Source organism: Neophocaena asiaeorientalis, unplaced genomic scaffold (assembly GCF_003031525.2).
Source record: "Neophocaena asiaeorientalis asiaeorientalis breed wild unplaced genomic scaffold, Neophocaena_asiaeorientalis_V1.1 scaffold848, whole genome shotgun sequence".
Lineage (NCBI taxonomy): Eukaryota > Metazoa > Chordata > Mammalia > Artiodactyla > Phocoenidae > Neophocaena > Neophocaena asiaeorientalis.
In genome coordinates, this window is record NW_020172362.1 from 244,667 (window position 1) to 269,625 (window position 24,959).

The following is a 24,959-nucleotide window of genomic DNA, read 5'->3' on the forward strand; positions in this document are numbered from 1 at the left end:
TAATAACATTTTTGGCAAGTTAATTTGCTGCAAATAATAGTAACTTGGAAGATGGCGTGGCTATGCCAATGAGAAAAAATGTCTCAGGTAAAGCAAGTAAGGATAGTAAAATCAGTTATTTTAATATTATTCTAAGCAAAGCATTATTATCTTTTGTTATCTACTTCCAAATTATAGGACATCTTTCAAAGTCAACTGAGCAACCCAAGTGAATATTTTAGGATTTTATGCACATTATTCTATACTATGTGCAATGACTCCATCAACACAAGGGCAAAATTAGCAAGAGAAATAAATCAGTGAACAAGGCTAATGGGAATGAAACATAATTCTTCATATATATAGTGTCATTTACTGCAAGAGAATTCTTTTGTTCCTTTGGCTTAATCATATGGAAATGTTTAAATAAGAAAGATTGTAGTAAAATAATTACTCTGATAAAACCAACACATCCACAATATGGCTACACCACCTTCTGCTCTTTCTGCCACCAACATGTTATTCTTACCTTCTGAGGAAGTTTCTGTACTGTTCATCTCTGGCTTGAGCTGTCCTTCTCATTATATTCTGGAATACCTCTCGATCTAGTGCCCATGTTTTAACATTGGTAATAGCTTTAGAAAAATCAAGAAAATAATAAAATATTGTTTAGCTCTTAGATTAAGAAAACATTCCAACATGTTAATCAATAAATTTTTCATGTACTCTCATAAAATGATATATCTTGGACAATGCATTATTTAAGCATGCAAATGGAAGGAAGTAGTGATGTAAAGAGTGTAATTTTATAAAATCATTTTTGGCTTTGAAATAAATGATGATTTGAAAGTGAGCAGCAAAAGATTTCCATTCTAATTATGTTTTGCTTAGGATGATATTAAAATTAGTTTGCAATCCCTAATTACACACTACATCATCAGGAGGTATTTTAGCTTTGTGCTGTGATACAAAAGAAAGCCAGCCAGCCTGTAGCTAATCCAGAGAGTGAAGAATTCACAAGCAGAGAGCTGAGAGTTAAAGATCTCTGCGTGTGAGTCTGTTTTTATGTCTTTTTATGTTGTTTAGACACTGTTGCTAACGGGAGCCAATATATTTTAAGAATCTCTATGGTTACTTTTACATAAAATATATAAAATCATTTTCAAAGAAATTATGCAAGACAGTTTTTGGGACAACGTTTTCATAGGAAAGACATTAAAATCAAGAATAAAATCTAAAAAGGAAGAAGAACAGAAGTAGCAGCTCTAAAAAATCTGTATGAAATTATGGTAGTAAGATATTTTTTAAAGGAGTGATGAGAGCCTACAGAAGAGATCAAAATCAAAATCTCTGGTTTACTAAACTTTAGAGTGGATTAGAATTATTGTGACATTCTTGTTAAAAATAGAGATCCCTGGGCCCCATTGTCAGAGATTATTTGGAGTGGAGCCTCGGAATTTGCATTTTTATCAAATACTGCAACAATGCTGACACACATAACCTCGTCCCAAACTCTGAGAAACACCACATCTAAGTAATTCAGAAGAAAACCTGATATTACCATGAATAAAGTCGATAAAAACAAGAACCCTAAGGAGAAGCAACTGAACTAATCCCAAAAGTCACTCATGAAAACTCTCATTAATTAATTCATATCCTTTTTGATATTTATACACATTTATTGGTTTAATTAAATTTTCTGGTTTGTAATATGGTCAGAACCTTATGGAGAATAGAAAGCAAACATGCTGGATGAGCCAAAGGCAAATGTCTACATAATACAAAATTGAAGTGGCAATGATAGCAAATACTGGAATCAATTCTGTTTAAATCCATACTCATATTTTATATACAGGTATCTGACGGAAAGATCTTTTTAAGCTTGAATCATTTAGACAAGGGCTTCAATATAAATCCTTTTATAAGCATAGCCTTTCTATTAATAAGAGCATATGGGGCACGATGGGAGACAAAAAGACTCAGGAGGCAACAGTGTCTTAGGTTATCTTTAACGTTGTGTAACAATTTTAAAAATACAGCAGTTCATCTCCTGTTACCTTTCACAGAGGCAGTTCTTGTACAGTTGTATAAAATGGCTAGTTCCCCAAACGTTGTCCATATAGGAATGGATGATAGCCATTTCTCCCCTTGGAACACCTCTAGTCGACCCTCTATCAAGTAGAATGTAAGAAAACACAAGTAATCAAAATCCACCTGGATTCCATAAGTTAAAAAAAAACAATCAGAAGGTATACAAAGCATACAGGTAAGATATATTATGAGTCTCATTATAATAAAGTGGTTAAGAATGCAGACTGAAGCCCACTCTCTATTAGCTGATTAGCCTGAAGACTTACCCACTCTGCCTGGGTTCCTCATCAATAATGGGGATAATATTAACAATATTTACTTCATATAGTTGTGAGAAGTAAATAAGTTACTACAGGTAAGATCACAGATCATGGCTAGCACATAGTAGATGCCATGTAAGTGTTAGCTATTGGGAATTCCCTAGCGGTCCAGTGATTAAGATTCTGCGCTTCCACTGCAGGCGGGCACAGGTTCTATCCCTGGTCGGGGAACTAACATCCCGCATGCTGTGCAGTGCAGCCAAAAAAACCCACAAAAAACAAAAACAAACAAACGAAATCCCGTATTATTATTATTATCGTGATTGTTACAAAGCTCTTTCCTGAAGCAGTGGATGGCAAGTGGTTCATTTAAAATTCATTCTACCCCATGAAAAATGTAGCACAGGGAACTACTTTTCTTGCACAAGGAACACAACAATCACAGTACGTCTTGAAAACACAGCACAGGTGTTCACACTGGCGGAAGGACTAACTTGTCATAACTGAGAAGTATGCTGGCCCTGGAGTCAGGCCGCCTGGCTCTGACTAGTCTTTGGCCATGTGACCTTGGGTACGTTACTTCACCATGCCTTGCTTGTTGCCTAACCCCTCATTCATTGAAATGCATTAATAAATGAAGTCACTAAGAAGAGAATTAAAAGACAAGCCACAGGGCTCCCCTGGCGGCGCAGTGGTTGAGAGTCCGCCTGCCCATGCAGGGGACACGGGTTCGTGCCCCGGTACGGGAAGATCCCACATGCCGCGGAGAGGCTGCGCCCGTGAGCCATGGCCGCTGAGCCTGCGCGTCCGGAGCCTGTGCTTCGCAACGGGAGAGACCACAGCAGTGAGAGGCCCACGTACCGCAAAAAACAAAAACAAAAACAAAAAAACTGTAGCTTGCTGGTGAGTAATGCTGATAACAGGAGAGGCTGTGGATGTGGGGAGGCAGGGGTATATGGGAAATCTCTGTTCCACCCTATCAATTTTGCTGTAAACCTAAAACTGCTCTAAAAATTAAATTCATAAAAAAGAAAAAGAGTGCTTGACACCAATCTTTGGCTAAGCAGAGTTTGGGGGAAGGGAGAAGCAACTTCCTCACCATGCTTCTGCCCTGGCAATTCTCTTCTCTTTTCCCTTCAAACAAATGCAAATAAAAGCTTAGCTAATCAAAAGCTTTGCAAAAAAGACCTATATTCTTAGAGGAAGAAAATGGTGGGGTTATTTCTCTTTCCCTTGAAGAACTGGTCTTTCCTTCTCCTAATTCACCACTAAGTAGCTCTGGGTCATCTCTGTCCAACCACTCATTCAGTGCATCTGATATGAATACCTATGCTGTGCCAGGAACTAGCCCAGGTGAAAGAAAGACAGGGTAGACAAAACAGAAAAGATATTTATCCTGTTAGAACTTATATTCTAGTAAGAAATAAATTCTGTTTTGGCTCCGAATCTTATATATTAGCTATGCAATTTAATAATTTCTCATTATAACTAAATTCTATTCCATCAAAACTACTTAGCTTCACTGTTGAGTTAGTATCATGGAACTTTATGCATTTCAAGTTTTTTTCTAATTCGTTATGGCACATGGGACTTGAGCAACACTGAACAATTGTATGGAATACCAAAAGTTTAAGCTAAATATGCTTTTACTATTTGCTATTCTTGCTCTATTTTATAAAGGAGAGATTTTGAATTAACAAACTAATTTGCTCTATCAGTTAAATCACACAATTCAATTCTTAGATAACATCATAATTGATTCAAATAAGAAAGCATCCAATTTTCATTTCCATGTGTGCTATAGCCCTGACTTCCATAACTATATTGATACTGACTTCTGTTCAAACCCTTCTCTCCCCAAGCCTTTCATCAGAGTTGCTGGCAAAGAACAAGATGAGCTGACATGAGTTTCTCATCCTTCCTTGCAGGTTTCCTAAATATTGGTTGACTTAATGCCCTATCTTCTCTCGCCAGAATGTTCTAGTGTTGCTAAAGTAGAAGTGAAAGAGCCAAGAGAAAAGTTGAAAGAGGGGGAAATTGCTCTGGGTCACCTGTCCCTAAAACTTGAAGGCTGGCTAAATTAAGACTGTAATTCACTTCTTGGGGAGAATAATTACTTGAGGATGACTATAGTTTTAAGGCCTACAAAGACATATGTGGCAAATAATACACTAATAATTATGCAACTGGCATGTTTAATGAATCAAAATAGAGAAAACAATCTTTTATACGCTGTCAATAGATGTGTATTAATTTGTTTGGATAGGCAACTTCGGCTCCACACCTAAGGCCTCAAGGAAACAAAGTTAAGCATTGCTTAACTTTGTTTCTTAGTTTCTGTGATTCTTTTTACCCCTCCTTGCTATACAAGGATTTGTCTTATTCACCTGTGTCTCTCTCAGAACTCAGCACTGGGCTTTGACCATAGCTGGCCATCAATAAAAAATTATAAAGTTTATAGGCTTCCCTGGTGGCACAGTGGTTGAGAGTCCGCCTGCCGATGCAGGGGACGTGGGTTCGTGCCCTGGTCTGGGAGGATCCCACATGCCGCGGAGCCGCTAGGCCCGTGAGCCATGGCCGCTGAGCCTGTGCGTCTGGAACCTGTGATCCGCAACGGGAGAGGCCACAACAGTGAGAGGCCCGTGTACCGCAAAAAAAAAAAAAATTATAACGTTTATAAAGCATTGCTTAGATCGTCAGGACCTACAGTGCAAAATAAAAGGCCACAGCACATCCCAGGTTACCACTACCTCTGAGCAAGCTGTTTAACTTTTTTCCCTAAAACTCAAAAATTGGGGGCAATTCAGAATTTGACAGGGTATTCAATAACCGTAAGCCTTGTTCAGATGATTTCTTGCTTCTATATCTAAAAAAAAATTGTTGAATTCCAGTATAAGATTTATGTGTTTGATAAGCATTTGAGAACTAAATCCTTTTCCTATCTAACCATTATAATCTACCCAGCATGGAAGCATGTTCAAGGGATCATGTATGGAGGAAGCCATTTAAATGGTTCTAAAAACACCAGCTTTAACTTTAAGGCATTCCATTTGACTTATCTGTTGGTTAAATGTACCTGAATTGTCTTTTGAAATCATTGGTATATAACGAAAATATTTTACAAAGTCACAAAAATAATTATTTTCTCTTCCATGGTACAACAAGGGAAAAAGGTCAACACAAGCAGCAGTGTTTTGAATACTCTGAAACACCTTCTTGTATATGTTGAGTGAGTGGCACTGTGATTAAAAGTATGGACTCTCTAATCAGATTGTTTAAATTTGCATTCTACCTCCACCACTAATGGGCTGTGTGGCCTTGGGTTAGTTACTTAACCTCTCTGTGACACAGTCCACATAGTAACATGAAGATAGTAGCACTTGCCTAACAGAGTCGGTGAGTTGAAATGAGATCTTTCTATTAAGTTCTCAGTAGGATGCTGGACATAGAGAAAGCATTCTGTAAATATTGAGTATTAGCAACATGATCAACAAGGTTACTATTCCATGAGCTCAATCTGTTATGTTTTCTACAAATAGAGCAACCAATTTTGCATTTTTGTAAATGTTTGCAAAAAATCATTAAACTATAGGCAAATATTTATTACATGGTGACTGGAAAAATCTGTGAAGCCCACCTGCCAGTACAAAGATATGGTTTCCTGGTTCTCCTTGCTTAATAATGTAACTCCCTTGCTGGTAGTTTCTCCCATACATGCATTCCACCATGTCTTTGATCTGCTGAGGATCCAGTCTCTTCAGAAATTGATTTTTATTAAGGGCATCTGTAATGAGCTTCTTCTCACTGGTATAATGGAAAGAAGATGTTAGTTACAATTAGTGAAAACCATGATTTGCTGTTTAGAGTCACTTCATTTTTATTCTTGATATTACTACCTATGTATTTACAACTTTCCCAGTAAGGAAAAAATTTTTTTCTAGCCCCACCAACATCTGACCCTTAGAACTACCATACTTTACTTGGAAATCCTTTGAAAACAGTTTTGAATATTTTTTTCTAGTAAAATCATTATTAAACCAATTTTATCATCACTCCTAATTGTCATCATCACAAAGGTAGCATCCTTCAAAGTCCCTAGATGCAATACTAATGGACATATGGTTTTTAGATGGGAAGCAGGTCTGGTTGGTAGGTAGAAGGTGTATCTAAGGGACTATAACACAGTATTCATTCACTGATGTATACACGCGTGCCTAATTCCTACGGTGCTAGTCCTTTTATATCTTATTTAATCCTCACTACTATCCTGTGAGATGACTATTCCGACTTTATAGATAAGTAGACTAAAAGCTAAGAAGCAACTTATCCTCCCCTAGATTTACATCTAAGTCTGTGAGTCTGAAGTCTGTGCTGCTTCCATTCCATCTGTTGCTCCTTCTGAGGTGGAGAAGTCAGCTCCCTTGGGACTCATAAGGTTTGATCAGACATAGCGGGTGATGGTGATAGTTCAGGTTTGCCTATGTTTTGACTCTTAGTACGTCTAGACTAGACAGAACCTACATTTCCAACCTCCCAGCCTATTCACTCCCCAAATCAGAAGCCCACTTGTTGGTAATCCTAGAACACTCCAATTTCTTTTGGAAAAGAAGTAGCTCAAAATAATTGCCTAATCTGCCTCACCTTAAATTTCTAACGTTCTAATTAGCATACTTTATATGTAGATATCATAGAATTACGAGCTGGAAGAAAAGTTGCCTAAGTCAGAATCTTTGCACAATATATTTTCTTTCACTCAAATTCAGTGTGATTCTTTTAAAATATGGGTATTTTCCTGTAATTTTCATTCAAACTCTCCCATACATAGCTTTGCTGTTTAAAAACTTGTGATCTTTTCTACACAGAAAGTGTTCAAGGGAATTCCCTGGTGGTCCAGTGGTTAGGACTCAGAACTCAGCGCTTTCACTGTTGGGGTCTGGGTTCGACCTCTGGTTGGGGAACTAAGCCAGGTGGCGTGGCTAAATTAAAAAAAAAAAAAAGAAAGTTCTCAAACACAAGGTAAAAGTTCATGGAATTAGATACTTTATGATCCTATCTATCAAATCATTAGGCTTCATGAAGGAAACAGAGCAAAGTCTTGTACAGAAATTCCTTCTTCCCTACTCCATCAACCTCAGAGCCATCTGAACTCTCTGGGTTCCTTGAGAACTTCCTTCCTCCTTCATCTAATCTATCACTATGTGTTGTCAATTCTCTTTGCAAAATATCACTGTTATCCATTTTAGTTTCTATTTTCAAGGGTCACCACATCCAAGAAAAAAATCTTAGGTCTGGATAATTTTAACAGCTTCCTTTTTGGTTTTTCAGCTTCTAGTCTCTTCCCCCTGCAGTCCATCCTATACCACACTATCAGATTCACACTGGTAAATTCATCTTGACTTCACCCTGATCTCATTCTTCCTTCATCCACTAAAACCAACAATTCATTCAATTAAGATATACCGAAAAAATACTTTTGCAAGATATTCTTCTCAAGGGTAGAACTGTGAACAATATCATAAAAGTTCCAGATTTCACGAGTCTTTCATGCGAGTGTAACATTCCAGCAAGAGTTTCCTCAATGCCCACATATCCCAATTTCCCAAAATATGTTCCAAGAATCACTGTTCCTTTATAATCAAAAGTTTGCAGAGTTTAAACAATTTTGGAAATTCAGCATGCACAGTTTAACGGTTCAAAGAAATCTTGCAGTAAACAAATCTGTTTAAACCAATGTTTCCCAAACCTCAGTGTCTTTTTTATTTATTTCTTTTTTTTGGCTTAACTTCTATTAACATTCCATGGAAGTATTATGAAAACCCTTTTGCCATGGAAGACAATCAACCTCCCACAATCTGGATTCCCCATTTCCCACCATATGCCGCCACTCTATCCATCTAGCACTTACTCCCTAACACAAATCTTTTGTTACAGATAGACTGGTCTCCGCATTGTCTCCTATGCTTGCCAGCTTTACCTTCAGGCTTGGCACATGTTTTCTCCTTGAATTTAGCTTCTTTTCCCCTCAACCTACCCAAACATTAGACATCTACCAAGAAACCCCTTATGACCTACTCAACCCTACCTTGATACTGTAGCTCACACAATCCTTCTGTTCTACCCTAAACTCCTAGAGTACTCGTTTTCATGTCCATCCAACTCACCAAATTTATCAAGCAAATACTTAAGACTTAAAAATTAGTAAAGCATGGCCCATAGCCTCAAAGAGTTCCCAGATCCTCTTAATTTAGTTTAGTCCATAAACACATTGTAATATTCTATTAGAAAAGAGTGCTTGGTACTTCCCTGGTGGCATGGTGGTTAAGAATCCACCTGCCAGTGCAGGGGACATGGGTTTGAGCCATGGTCTGGGAAGATCCCACATGCCGTGGAACAACTAAGCTCATGCACCACAACTACTGAGTCTGCACTCTAGAGCCCATGAGCCACAACTACTGAGCCCATGAGCCACAACTACTGAGCCCACGTGCCACAACTTCTGAAGCCCGCATGCCTAGAGTCTCTCTGCAACAAGAGAAGCCACGACAATGAGAAGCCCACACACCACAACAACACTCGCCACAACTAGAGAAAAGCCCGTGTGCAGCAATGAAGACCCAACTCAGCCAAATAAATAAATAAATATATATATTTTAAAAAATAAAGAAAGAAAAGAGTTCTCTCTATGAGGTTTTCTCCAAACTAAATCATAAATACTTAGAGGAGTGGGTGTTGTCTGGAATTTTCTGTTTACAAAGCCGCATACAGCAGTGATTAAGAGTATGAAATTTGCAACTTCTCCTATAACTATGATATAGGTCAGCTATTATAAGCACAACTCTCCCTGCTCACACAAAACAAGTATAAAAGTTGATTAAAATATATATTTACAAATCTGTTTGATGGCATTGGAGACCTATCAACTTAGCAACAGCTTGATGAATGATGATCAACAAGAGAACAGGATTTGACATTCACCTCTGCTTTTTCCTTCAAGGCATTTATTGATTTGTAGACAGCATGAAGCAGAGTTTTGGCAGTCTCAAAGGATTGGGAAGACACAGGTCAGTGTTCAAGACACACCATGAAAGAGGATCCTGGTAAACACTCAGAATTTCAGATGGGACATCTAAAGGGCTGTAAGCTAGAAGTAAAGACTAACAAAAAACAGGCAAAAAGAGTCCCAAACCAACTTTGAAACTATTCCTATTTTGGCTAAAATTATTTGCCCCTGCTTAACTGCCTGTGAGAAGCAAAGGTGAATATTTTCTGTAGGATGTTCACAAAATCTAGGACTCAAATTTTCTCTATAATTTTTCCATAAGGAGTATCTGGCATGATATCAAAAACTACCAGGCATACCAGGAGAAAAGATCAAATGACTGAAGACCAAGAGGAAAAAAAACAATAGAAACAGACCCACAGTAGACTAAAAAAATTGTACGTATCAAGCACAAACTTTAGTACAACTATAATAGGTTTAAGAAAATCAAGGATAAAATAGAAAATGTCAACAGAGAACATGAACCTTTTTAAAAATCAAGTAGATATTCTAGAATTGAAACATGCAATATCTGAAGCTTGGACCTCAATAGATGGGTTTAAAATCTGATAAGACACAGCTGAAAATGATTACAAACTGAATATGGGCAGGTAGAATATATCCAGATAGAAGACTGGAGAAAAATCTAGGACAGAAAATAGAACAATAAAAACAAAAACAAAACAAAACACAGGATGTAATCTGGACCACCAAAGAAAGGGAAAGAATTGGCCTGAAACAATACATGAAGGTAACATATTCAAGAATTTTCTTAAATCAATGAAAATGTATCAAGCCATAGACAATAAACTCCAAACAAAATATATACATTAAAAATTATTTAGTCCCATCATAGTCAAATTATTGAAATACAAAAAGAAAAATCTATGAAGCAGCTGGAGAAAACAGACATATTACCGTCAAACAACCAACAACAGGACTGACTTACTCTTCAACAGAAATAATGGAAACCAGAAGACAGTGGAATATCTTCAAAGTGCTTCAGAGTGCCTATTCCAATATCTTTACCCAGTGAAAACAGCCTTCAAAAATGAGAGCAAAATGAATATATTTTCAAAATGTTATTCCGTTGGCAACAGACTTAACAGAGAAGGAAAATGATCTTGGATGGAAACTAGTAGATGTTAGAAGAAAGAAAGAATGGGAAAAGTAAATATCTGGGTGACTAAAGGAAGCTCATCTTTATAAAAGAGTAATAATAATACCTTGTACAGTTTGAAATATGTGATAAACAAAGTGTATGAAAACAAACAGCCAAAACTGCATGGTCAGTAAATGGAGTTAGTTAACATTATTTAAAAGCACTAATCTATATTGGAAATTGAACAAGTTAAGGATGCATGTTACAATTTAGGGTAACCCCTACAAGATTAGACATAAAATGTTTAACTAGAAGAGAAAATGGAATAATAGTATGTACTTAATTAATTCAAGAAAATGGAAAGAAAATAGAGAAAAAGAAACCAAAGAAATGAAACAAATAAGAAACAAATAGTAAGATGTTAATGTTAAACCCAAATATTTTGTATTTACATTAAATATAAATGTAATAAATACCCCAATTAAAAGACCAGATTGTCAGACTGATAAAATAAATAAATAAAAAAGAAAATACCAAGTATATGTTGCTTATAGGAGGTATGCCTTAAAGATAATGATATAGAAAAGTTCAAAGTAAAAAAGGCAGAAAAAGATATACTATGTAAGCACCAATTACAGGCATACCTCAGAGATATTTTGGGTTCAGTTCCAGATCCCAACAATACAGCAAATATTATAATAAAGTGAGTCACACAAATTTTTTGGTTTCTCAGATGCATATAAAAGTTATGTTTACACTATACTGTAGACTATTAAGTGTGAAATAGCATTATGTCTAAAAAGCAATGTACACTCCTTAATTAAAAAATACTTTTTTGCTAAAAAATCCTAACCATCGTCTGAGTCTTCAGCAAGTCATAGTAGTAACATCAAAGATCACTGATCACAGATCACCATAACAAATACAGTAAAAATGGAAAATGTTTAAAATATTGTGAGAATTACAAAAACATGACACAAAGACATGAAGTGAGCAAATGCTGTCAGAAAAATGGGGTGCCTATAGATCTACTGGACATAGGGTTGCCACAAACCTTCAATTTGTAAAAAATGCAATATCTTAAAGTGCAGTAGGGCTTCCCTGGTGGCGCAGCGGTTGAGAGTCCGCCTGCCGATGCAGGGGACACGGGTTCGTGCCCCAGTCCGGGAAGATCCCACATGCCGCGAAGCGGCTGGGCCCGTGAGCCATGGCCGCTGAGCCTACGCGTCCGGAGCCTGTGCTCCGCAATGGGAGAGGCCACAACAGTGAGAGGCCCGCGTACCACACACACACAAAAAAGTGCAGTAAAGTGAAGCACAGCAAAACAAGGTATGCCTGTATAAAGAAAATTTTCCTTGATACAGGAAAGTAGGCTTTAAAGAAAGACATTATTTCTAGAAATGAAGAGGAATATTTTATATTGATATGTTCAGGAAAATACATATATTCTAAATGTGTATCCATCTAGTTAGATACCATCAACTTGACAAAAAAACAACTGACAAAATTAAAAGAAGAAATAGACAAATCCACAATCACTTTGAGAGATTTAAAATATCTCTCTAAGAAATAATAGAATAAGCAGACAAAAATTAGTTAGAAGATAGAAGATCTAAACCCTTGATTATCAAACTTTACTTAATCTCTTGACCTAATAGCTATTTTAAAGGTTGTATTCAACCAATTCGGAATATACATTCTTTTCAAGTACACATGGAACCTTCACGAAAACTGACCTTATGGGGACTGTAAATCAAACCTAACAATTTCACAGGATTGCATAATACAGAGTATATTCTTTGCAAACAATAGAAGCTAAAAATTTAAGCTAGAAATCAATAACAAAATCAGTAACAAAAATAATCAGAAAATCCTCAAATGTTTGAGAACTGAGTAATATATTTCTGAACAGCTCATTGATCAAAGGAAGATTAAATCATAGGGAAGTCAGATAATATTTTGAAATAAATGATAAAAATGTGATTATCAAAACTTGTGGGATGCAGTTAAATCAATACTAAGAGGAAAACTTACAGTATTAAATAGATACATCACAAAAGAAAACAGATTAAAAATGAATGACTAAGTGTCTATCTCAAAGAGCTAGAAAAAGAAAAGCAATTGAGCTCAAAAAAGGGAAAAGGAAATAACAAAATAGAAACAGATAACACAGAAAGAAAAAAGTGCAATGAAGAAGATCAAGAGAGCCCTAAATAGGTTATTTGAAGAGTCAAATAGAACCGAAAAATTCATGGCGAATGGGGGGTTGGGGAGAAAGGATAATTAACAGTGTTGGAAATGAGAAAAGGGACATCACTATAGATATTACAGATAGGAAAAATGAGTGGACAGTATGAATAACTATTTTAAAAATTTAGATTAAATGAAAATTTCCTAGAAAAATATGCATATCAAATCTTATATAAGAAAAAAATAGAAAATTGGATTAGCAGTAAAGAAATCAAAACTATCCCACAAAGAAAATTCTAGACCCAGGTGACATTACCATTAAGTTTTCCAGACATTTAAGGATAAAAATTATTATTATTTTTTCTTTTCTCCTTGAGGTACGTGGGCCTTTCACTGCTGTGGCCTCTCCCGTTGCAGAGCACAGGCTCCGGACACGCAGGCTCAGCGGCCATGGCTCACGGGCCCAGCCGCTCTGCGGCATGTGGGATCCTCCCGGACTGGGGCATGAACCCGTGTCCCCTGCATCAGCAGGCGGACTCTCAACCACTGTGCCACCAGGGAAGCCCAAGGATAAAAATTATTAATTTTACATAATCTTTTCCAGAAAATAGAAAAAAGAAATTTTTTCCAACTTATTTTAGAGTGTCAGAATAGCCTAATAACAAAAACCCATATTACAACAAAGACAAACTAAAGGTTAATATTCCTAATGAAGATAGGTACAAAAGTCAAAAACAAACAAGTCTAGACCAGATTGAAAATTAATGTAATTAACCACATGAAAAGAATAAGGGAGAAAAATACATAGCAAAATCTTATTGTATGAGGAAAAAGTATTTGATAAAATTAAACACCTGTATATGAGTTTTACATTTTAAAAAAAACACTTAGTAAATTAGAAATAGAAGGGAATTTCCTTAATCTGATAAAAAAAATCTATAAAACAAAACAAAAACAGAAAGTATCATATCACATGTGAAATATTGAAAGCTTTCCTCCAGATATCAGAAATGGGACACTTCAATTCCACCCTGAATAAAAAGTCTGAGCAAACTTAATAAATTGAGAAAAAAAGAAACAAAAGGGAAAAAATATATCAAAGATATAAACACAGTAAAAGAAGAAATAAAATTGTCATTCTTTCCAAAAGACATGGTTATGTAAATTAAAAACTCAAAAGAATGGACAGGGTAAAACCATCAAAATTAATAGGTGATTTCAATAATCTCACTGGATTCAAGGTCAGTAAACAAACTCAATTGTATTTCTATATCTCAGTATCAAAGTGAAAATGCTAATTTTTAAATGACATCATTTTAAAAAGATCAAAAATATCAACTATATAAGATTATATATAACAAAAATGTGTAAAACCTCTACAAACAGTATTACAAAATATTAAGAGAAATGAAAGAATAGCTAAATAAATGGAGGCATATAGCAGAGTCATGAATGAGAAGACAGTTTTTTAACGATGTCAATTCTATTCAAATTGATCAGGTTCAATGAAATCTCAATCGACATTCTAAAAAATTTTTTATGAAAATTGACAAGCTAATTCTAAAATTCTTACAATCATAAGAAGGCCCAAGAATAGCCATCACAACATTGAAGAACAATAACAAAACTAGAAGACTTAAGGTAATGGATATCAAGATTATTATTGGGAATTCCCCGGTGGTCCAGTGGTTAGGACTCTGCGCTTTCACTGCCGAGAGCCTGGGTTCAATCCCTGGTTGGGGAACTAAGATCCCACAAGCTGCACCGCATGGCCAAAAAAAAAATTATTATTAATCAAAATAATTGAGAGACTATACTCTTGGCACAAGGAGGCACAAAAAAGACCTTTGGACCTGAATAGAAAGAACTAAAACCCACCTAAACATATATAGATACTTGATTTATGACAACGGTTGTACTACAGAACTACAGAGGGAAAGCAGACATCAATGGAAAACACATAAATTAAAAAGTGTTCACCCTGTTAATTATCAAGGAAAAGAAAGTCAAAACCACAATGAGATACCACAACATAAACATACCCACCAGAATGGCTAAAATGAAAAAGACTGACAGCGCTAAATGCTGGTGAGGACGGAGAGTAGCAATACTCATACACTGTTGGTGGGGGGTATATATTTGTCCAGCCATTTTGGAAAACTATTTGGCAATCTATATTAAATGTGAACTTAGGGACTTCCCTGGTGGCACAGTGGTTGGGAATCCGCCTGCCAATGCAGGGGACATGGGTTCAATTCCTGGTCTGGGAAGATCCCACATGCCGTGGAGCAACTAAGCCCATGTGCCCCAACTATTGAGCCTGTGCTCTAGACCACGAGCCACAACTACTGAGGTCACATGCCGCAACTACTGAGGCCCATGTGCATAGAGGCCGTGCTCCACAACAAGAGAAGCCACCGCAATGAGAAGCCCGCTCACTGCAACAAAGAGTAGCCCCCACTCGCCTCAACTAGAGAAAGCCCGTGCGCAGCAACGAAGACCCCATGCAGCCAAAAATAAATAAGTAAAAAACAAATTTATAAAACAAAAACGTGAACTTAGATAAAATTTACCACCCAGCAATTCCATTCCTAGTTATATACCTATCATAAATCATATATAAATCAAAAGTGCAAAAATATTCATGGCAGCGTTATTCAAAATTGCTAAACACCAGAATCAACCAAATGTCCATCAACAGTAGAACTGATAAGTTGTAGCATAGTCACAACAAACACTATAGAGCAACGATAATTAATGAACCATCACTACACACAATATCATAAATGACTCTCACTATATAAACTAAAGGAGCCAGAGTCTGTAGAGTCCATACTCTATAATTCCACTAACATAAAGTTCAAAAATAGGCATAGTAATCTATGATAATACTAGTGCAGATAGTGGCTACCTTAGAAGTAGATAATGGATAGGGATTGGAAGGGAGCAGAAGGGGCTTCTGATTTCCTGGTCTGTTTGGTGGTTACATGGGCGTGTTCACTTTATGATTTGTTCACGTCAATAAAAAATTCATTTAATAAATAAAATGTGTACATAGCTTTGGAGGCAGAAGATCATAGGTTCAAATCCTAGCTCTGCCACTTCCTAGCTGTGTGATCTTAACCTTTCTGAACCTCAGATTTCTTCTTTGTGAATAGAGCTGAGTAATCATACCTGCATCATAAGGATACTATGCACATTAACTCAGATAAGGTGCTAATATATACCTAATAAATGGCAGTGATAGTAGTAGTTGGCAATAGTAGTGGTTATGGTATGCTTTTTGTGGGGAAGGGTATGAAAAGTTCTAGAAACCACGAAGAAAGAAAGAGGCACTGCCAAGACTCTCTGCTTAGTTCAAAGTTCCTCCAATAGGGTTGGATCTCGAATGTACGTACATCAGTGGCAGTGTGCCATAATCCTTTCACAGCCCCTACTTACATAATCAATATTCTTTGAAGCAATAAATTCCTGTCCTCTAAGTTGCTTCAGGAAGTTTAATTTGTCAAAGTCCACTGACAGTTCTTGTTAAGCTGGGCCCTCAATCTTCCTTCTCTGGAACTGTTTACTAGAAGCCTGTGTTCTCACTGTTTGTTTTTGTCAGGTCAGACAAAGCATGTGTCTTGCAAACTTCTTTGCACAAGGTTCAGTGCCAAGCGGGGACCAGGGGCCTCCACCTACTTTCTTATCTGTCAAGAATTTCTTGTAAGCACAAAGGCCGAGGCAACTTTACTTGTGTGGCATATCATAACTGAATTATATATACAAATAGGAAGTATATTAGAAGGCATATTTGTTGAGGGCCCAAGATCTAAAGCTGGAATGCCGGGGTCTGATTCCTAATTCTGCCACTAACGAACGGTGGAACTCTGGGCAAGGCACTTAATCTCAAGTTTTCTCAGCTATAAAATGACAATAAACACAGTCCACAGGTCATAGGATTTCTATGAGAATTAAGTTAGTTAACAATACTGAGCACTAAGAACATGGCCTGGCACATAAAATATATTACAGAAGGAATAGCTGTACTATTATATGTCAGCAAATTACCAGCAACTTTAAAATCTTCGAGTTAAAATAGCTCTAAAAACTCTATACTTGTGAACCGCCACTATTTATTAAGGGAGACTCCTTCACAATGTGAGTAAAACTCCTGACAATCCAGGCCCCCCGCCTGGCCAGCCTCCCTGTGCTCGGGGTACCCCAGGCCCACTGAACTGCTTGCAGGTCCCCAAATGTGTCAGGCCGCTTGGTCTCCCAACCATCCATATCTCCTCAAAACCCAGCTCAACGTCGGCTCATCTATGGAGGTGCCCCTGATCTCACCAAGCACAGGATGCTCCCTCCGTCCTTTGTACACCCATCTCTTAGAATGTCAATCACACAAGACTGCAATACATTTTAATTTCCCCAAAGAGACCGAGATCTTCAAGGGTGACAACACTTTCTTCATCCTCTTACCTAAAATCAGAATTGCACCTGGCACAAAATAGGGACTCAACAAAATTAATACTAAAGGACATTCAAGTTCTTTCTCCTAGTTGAAAAATCCTGGGTACAGAGACAAGAGTGGAGGTGGGAAATGTCCATCATCCACTAAACAGGCACAGAAAAGAAGCAAGATAAACATCTATTTACTTTTCCCCCAAATTTCTTGAGTAATAAACCAGCAAGAAAAAAAATAGCTAATAAATGCACACGTTTATAATTTGAGAAACCAGCATGAAAAGATGAGGTCATTCCATGAATAATCAGAAAATGAGCATGACTTTGTCCTGTCAACTCTCTTACCCTATTGCCCACATAATTAAGTACAGTTGTAATTGAATCATGTTTACTGTTACTTCATGCTTACAGCAAACATTTCTCTCTCCCTTTCTTAAATGTGTGCAGATGATCCAATTTCCGGGAGCATCAAAGAACAGAGCTTAATAATGAAATGTTGAAAACCAAAACATATGAGGGAGTTAATCTGACACACTCAGTGATATGCATAATCATCATTGCGCTGCATGGTAATTAGGTAGAAATGGTAAATAGTTCTCTTAGATGCCTGTAATGAGCATTACTCTTAGAGTGTCAAACTGAATATTTCTAGAGTCAGCTGCAGGGAAGCCTGTTCCTATAAAAAAAAAATGGTTCTCAATCGTCACTGCACATTAGAATCATCAAGGGACCTTCTGTAAATCCTGATACCCAGGGCCTTTACCTCAAACCAATTTAATCAGACTCCCTCGGGGTCGTACCAGGACATCAGTATTTTTTAATACTTCCCTGGTGATTACAATGTGCACTTAAGCTTAAGAATTACAGCTGTAAACAAGAAAACACAAGGGAGTTTGGAGTTGTTCATTCCCTCTATTTTCCCACAGCACTGGGAACAAGCCTCCATTGAAGGCTCAACAAGCAATCAATTAATTACTATTAAGTAATTAATGGTTGATTAATTAACAATAATCAATTGATGTTCGTTTGTCACATGACTTTGCTGTATCTTATTCTCCTTTACAAGATAACCAATAAGAGAAAAAAAAAAAATAAGAAAAGAGAAAATCATCACTGTACCTCCTTCCAGCATCCTATATGGAAATTGAAACAGCCTGGCACTTAGAGGTATGCTGTCAACACAGCCCCAGGACTTTTTTTTTCAATTGTGGTAAAATGCACAACACAAACTGTACCATCTTAACTACTGTTAAGTGCACAGCTCAGTGGCATTAAGTATATTCCCATTATTTTGCACCTATCGCCACCACCCATCTCCAGAACTTTTCTAATCTTCCCAAACTAAAACTCTGTACCCATGAAACAATAATTCTCCATTCCCTGCTCCTCCCAGCCCCTGGAAACTTCCATTCTACTTGATGTGTCTAGAAATTTGATTGCTCTAGGTACCTAATATAAAGTGGAATAATTTGAGTCTGATTTATTTCACTTAGCATAAAGTCATCAAGATTCATTCATATTGTAGCATGAAAAAGGAAGGGCTTTCCCTCCTTTTTACGTCTGAATAGTATCTCATTGTATGTATATACTGCATTTTATTTACCCTTTCATCCATCAGTGAGTGTTTGCATCTTATGAATATGCTATGAATATGCATGTACAAGACTCTGGGCTTTTTATATATGGCTTTACATATCTAGCATGGCCAGATTCTTAGTCAGAGAATCTCATACCAGAGATGCAAAGGGGCTGGTATGGTGTACAGAAGTCTAAGATGGCCCCACTGTCTCTACCCACCTGGTGTCAGGCTCTTATATAATCCCCTCCCCCTGAGTGGAGATGGAACCTGGGACTTGCTCCTTGACAACACAATATAGCAACTGTGATGGGAGGGTCACCCAGCGTATGTTATATAAAACTTCATCTTAGTCAACACTAAAGAGATTCTCCAGCTGGCCCTGAAGCAGTAAGCAGCCATGTTGTGAGAGGGCCCCTGTCATATGAGGGGGACATATGACAGGGAACTCTGGGCAGACCTCTAGGAGATGACAGCAGCCCCTGGCTGACAGCCAGCAAGAAAATGGGGACCTCAGTCCTACCACCACAAGGAACTGAATTCTGCCAACAATCACTTGAGATTAGAGGAGGACCTCTTCCACTAGAAAGCTCTAGAAAGGAACACAGCCGGTTGACACCTTGACTGCAGCCTGCTGAAACCCTGAGCAGATGACCTAAATAGCCTCACCCACACTCCTGACCCACAGGAATGCTGAGATAACAAATATGCATTGTTTCAAGCTGCTAAGTTTGTGGTAACTTGTTATCCAACAATAGAAAACAAACACACCTGGGCTTCCCTGAGTTTCTGGTTCCAAGGGCTATCCCTTTTTACCTCCCTTTTTCTCACCTTACCTGGAGAGAAGAGACTGGAAGCTACAGATCTTTCTTTCCTTCATATTTCTCAGAGCTTGATTTGTAAACCCCAAAAAGACTACGAAAGTTGATGCTTAGAATTTACTAATTCAAATTAATTTGTCATGACAAACAAACACTCCTGGAACGATTCAAAGGAAATTGGGGATTCTTGGCCATAGGTCTCAAAAACAAAACCAAAAACCTGTCAAACAAGACTGCACTGAAAAATCTACAACTCACCAATGTGTCTAAGGAAAGTCTGCATGGAGGAGAGCAAATTATTTTAAAATGAGATTTTAAAGAACAAAATCAGGTTTAGTTAAAGGATCATTACAACAAATATATCTTTCACACAGAAGGTACTTCCAGAGTCTAAAAACTGAAAAGCTTTTCCTTGGCTTTAGATTTTTCCCCCCCTTCTTGAGAAGCATTTTAAACCCCAGAAAAAGTCAGGTGATGAGCTGAGCTGCTCAGGCTTTGCAAAGAAAGGGGAGGCCCCCTGGAAACTGACTGCACTGGCAGAGGTCAGTGATGATGCTTCCCTCTGAACGGACAAGCAAGGAGAAAAGGTCACTGTCTTCTCAGCCATACTATTTCTACTACACTGTTTCCTGGGAATCTAGCAAGGAAATGGGCAGTGTCCAGAATGGCATGAAATGTGTGTGAGGGAAAAAATGGGTCAGGAAAGAGTAACCCATCTCAGGGGACACTTAAAAGCCATAAGTAAGAAGAGCTGGAGGCTCTGCCCAAGTTCTCAGGACAGCTGTTCAAAGCCAGCCCTGCTATATTCACCTGGAGTAACTTACTTAGAGGCAAGCAGATCCACAAACTGCTATAAATATCCCATAAAGTAGTAAGAGAGCAGGCAAAATATAATAAGTGTAGGTTTCAGAGTTGTTCCGATTAAGTGGTAGCTGTCTCAGGATCTAGGTGAGGTTGCCCAGCTTTAGGCACTACTGAGGACCACCATGGGCTAGTTACTTACTCTTGGTAAGCCTCATACAATAATATTCACCTGGTAGGTTTGTTATGAAAATAAATGAGATAACTCAGTGTCTGGCCTATACCAGGTACTAGAAATTGGTACTGATGGCCCTTGACTAGTCTGATGCTGAGAGAGGAGGAAAATTAGGAGCAAACAAAATAAACATATAAGTGAAAGAAATGGGGGACAGGAGAGAGAAAGAACTACACAAAAGAAAGGAAAGAAAACAAAACTAAAGAATTCAATATTCGATAAACATTTGTTGAACTGAATGTGTTCATCTGAAAGCATAAAGGGAATGTTTCTAGTCAAGCCTATGGGGTCAAAAATGGCTGTGGTTATTGTCCAGTAGTATAAGCACATCACAGAACGTGCTGTAACTCAGGAACGCCGACCACCAGGCAAGGGAAAGGTGGTTCCGAGTCAGCACTTCGAGTTTTGATTTTCACAGCGATTAGTCCTTGAGTCCTGAGTGTTTCCTGAGGCTTAATTACACATTTTCCCTAACACCTAGCAACTGACAGACTGGAAGATGTGAGGATAAAGTGAGAAGGAACAGAGGGCGGCTATAAACCAAGCAGAGGGTAATTTGAGAGGTTGAGAGAGGGCTTAGGTGGGGTGCAGGGTGAGGAGAGCCCAGGCCCTTTGGCTTCTAGAGAGAAAGAAGAAAAGGCAGCGGCAGGAAGTCCCGGGCGCTGGGTGCCAAGACTCTGGAAAATCTGCCAAAATCTATCTCACTTCTCTGAAGCGTCAAGGCAGCTGCCAATGAATTCTAGGCAGGTTCTTCAATTCCTCCGTGCTCCTAACCTCTCCTTTTTCTGAAGTTGAACAGCACTGCCTATCCCCTCTACACCCCTCACCAACCCCAAGGGGGAGCCATTCACTTTGCAGGCTGCTCTGGCTCTAAGAGTCGTGCACACAACGGTAGAGAACACACTTCTCACACCAGGCAGACTCACACTGGAAACCTGGTTCAGCAGAGGACCTTGAGCAAGCTGTTGAACGCCTCTGAGCTTTCGTTTCACCTTTGGTCCAAGGTTAAAGTAACACCTACCTCACCAGGCAAGTCTCCATGAGATAATACACAGCAAACAACAGACGTCTAGCAGTTGCCCAAACGCTTGGTTTTCTCACCCCATCCCTGAGTAGCCAGCTCTGATCTGGATGTCTAAATGCACGTTATTACTATAAAACATGCTGATTTCAAACATCCTAACAACAATAGCAGGGAGCTGTTTGTAACCATATGAAAAAAAAAATTAGAAACGTATCTATTTCTAATTATTTATTTAATTTTTTATAAGGCTTCCCAACTAAAATATGAAGAATCCTCCTCTAATTTTCACTTTGGTACAGTGGGACATTGCAGTTGTTACAACGGACTTTTTATTGACGTATACTTAGTTTAAACATTGTGTTAGTTTCAGGCATACAGCAAAGTGATTCAGTTACATATATGTATTCTTTTTCAGATTATTTTCCATTATAGGTTATTACAAGATAATGAATACAGCTCCCTGTGCTAGACAGTCAGTCCTTATTTAGAACAGACTTTAGATAGCAGATTTCTTGGTTTTGAATCCCAGTTCCAATATTAAAAGCTGCGTAACCTTAGGCAAGTTATTTAATTCTGTAAGCCTCAGTTTCTTCATATATAAAATGATACATAATCACATCTATTATGATGGTGATAATAATATCTATTTCATGCGTTTGTTGTGAGGATTAAATAATCCAATATTTGTGAAGCACTCAGAGTGGTGCCTGGCACATCATTAGCGATGTATAAATGTTGTTATTACTATTATCATTATCATTCCATGAAAACACTTCTGCTCAGTAAAAGAGTTGTATTTCTGTAACGCACATTCAAATGCTCGGCACTGCTTTCGAAAGGAAGAACAAATAATAACAAACATACTCTTTCTTCCTGGCTGTTTTTCCACATCTTGTTTAAATGCGTTACTCACTAGCATTTTCCACTTTTACCTATTCTGCTCCTATTCTGGGTGGGAGTGACAAATGAGACTCATTGTCCTTCCTAAAACTAGAGTCAACATCTGAAGTCTGACGGCAAGTCTTTGTTTTACCTCTCCTTTTCAAAGAAGAACAATAGTTTCAGATGATAGTTAAAGCGTTCTCAGTGAAAGGAAGTCATACCAGCGACTTGCCAGATGTCTCTGATTCATTTGCCTGTGTTCCACCAGACATTCTGCACGAGCTCATAATTTTGTTCTGCTGGTGCTGAAGTTTGTTAAACAATGTCTACATCAACAGAAAATTTAATTTCAGTAAAAGGTCTGACCTCTGCAGGCATGGTTGTCTTGGTGCTCAAGGCAGGTCAGACATGGACAGAAATGCGATCTGAGCTCTTTCTCACCCACCTTTGCCACTGATATTCAGTTCTCAGCCCTGAGAAGCTCTGTACTTGTTTCAGAACCCATTCGTGCCCCTCCATATATATCAGTCTGTACCATCAGATGGATCAAATCCATTCTCTGTGTCCTTTTCACACAGGCCTGAGCTCTGAGGACATAGCACTTGGTGAATATTAATGAAATGGGTAAGCTCTGCTCAACTCTGCTTGGAAGAAGTGGGGAAGCAGCATTGTTCTTCCTACCAACCAATACAGTGTATCAAAAGAAAGCAGACTGGTGCCCAAACTAACCTGACTTTGAGCCCTTTGATCTTTGTGGGTTAAGAACACTGGTATAGGTAGATAGGGTGGGGGACCCCCAGAGGAAGAGAACCAGGCATATCTTTCTTGACATAAGAGAAGCCATTTTAGGCCTAAGCCATTTTGTGATCTAAGTCTGGCCACAATGCTTGCTCTTGATCAGGCCAGAAAACAACCAAATTGGAGACAATAAGTCAGTTGTAAAGACTCCCAGTTCTATTTCAAAGATAAAGATCAGTCTGAAGCATATTCTTGAGCTATTCTGCAGGATCCAAAACTCCCTCAAGCACTCAACCACCCGACTAACTGGAACCTAAGGAATGATCATGCTGACCTTTATTGATTTCAGTCAACTAGAGCCAGGACTCTGTCAGTCTTTGCCCCACTTCTACACTGAATTCTCCTCCATGAATATGCATACAGTGCCCAAGCCCCTTCATAAATATGCATGTACCCTTAGCTTAAAACTTTCCCAATTTTGCTATTCGGGGACATACTACTTTGGGAAATATCTTCGGTGTTCTCTTTACTTGCTGCAGGTAATAAATCCCTCCTTCTCCTGCTCTTTGGTTTGGTAGTGTCTTTTGGCTTAACACCTACCCAGAGGCAAATCCAGTCTTTGCGCAACTTTTTTGGGATTGTAGAGGGAAAGAACCGGTTTCAAAGTCAATCTTGGGTTCTAATCTTAGCTCTGCCACTTACCATGGCCTATTCTGCAACTCCCCTGCCCCTGTTTCCTCACTTCTCCAATAGGGGAGAAGCGTGAAACAATCTCTAAGATTCTTCCAGCCCTAAAGTCTTCTGATAGTTACTATAATAGATTAAATCAGGGATCAGAGTATTTGATATACTGGAATGCTCTGACTCATCATGATTTATGATACTTCAGAAAGGCTGAGTACCTATAATAAAACGGGCTACATGCCCACATGGTTGTATGCTTCTGAAGATCTAAAATGGTCAGTGGGCACAAAGCCAAGTCCCTACAAAAGGCTAGGATAGACCGCAGGTTCCATTCAGCTGAAGAGGGATTCCACATTGTGCCCACCTCAATCTGAAAGGCTCATTTTCACTTTCTGTGACATTGTCCTAATACCGAACACAGGTCTTATTTTTCTGTAAGTTCTCTCAAACTTCACTACGGTCACAATTCCCACCTCAAAAGATAGCAGTTACAGTCAAAACCACATAATCTAGAACTGCAGTATCCAATACAGTGGCCATTAGACACATGTGGCTATTTAATTTTAAAATAACTTGAAATTAAAAATTCAATTCCTCAGTGGCACTAGTCACACTTCCAGTGCTCAACAGCTACATTCTGCTGTTGGCTACCATATCAGACAACACAGGTTATAGAACATTTCCATCATTGCAGAAAATTCTCTTGAACAGCACTGAGTTATTCTAGAACCTGATCTTAAAAAGTAGCCCCTTGAATTTTGCAAGAGACAAATTAAAAGAGTTCTCCAATGCCATTAGAGCATATAAGTTCCTCCAAATAAAGCAGGGAGGTGCAACTATACTATTTAAGCTCCCCCTTCCTACCTTACAAGTACACTTGCTGGGTACAAGACAACAAAGATGGCATGAGTGGGCTTCCTGGCAGTTGCTGAGGTTCACTTGCTATTTACAATACATTTGAGCACAGGGGCCTCAGCAAACTCACAGACTGCGGTGGCATGGGCTTGAGAGTCTCTCATGAATTACCGAATCTGAATCCTCAAATTCGAAATCTATCATCCCCCCAAATGTTATTCTCTGGTTTATCTCAG

The 24,959-nt window shown here is 38.2% G+C and overlaps 1 protein-coding gene across 2 annotated transcripts in view; it reads right to left on the minus strand.

Moving 5' to 3' along the window:
- Positions 1-24,959, minus strand: part of PRKG2 (protein kinase cGMP-dependent 2) — an 85,099-nt gene that overhangs the window by 56,736 nt on the left and 3,404 nt on the right. For both annotated transcript variants that reach the window (XM_024767017.1, XM_024767010.1), the window contains exons 2-4: positions 5,968-6,134; positions 2,037-2,150; positions 509-614 (exon numbers count right to left, since the gene is read on the minus strand). In XM_024767017.1, coding sequence (XP_024622785.1) covers positions 509-614; positions 2,037-2,150; positions 5,968-6,134 — 387 coding nt within the window. The remainder of the gene's footprint in view (positions 1-508; positions 615-2,036; positions 2,151-5,967; positions 6,135-24,959) is intronic.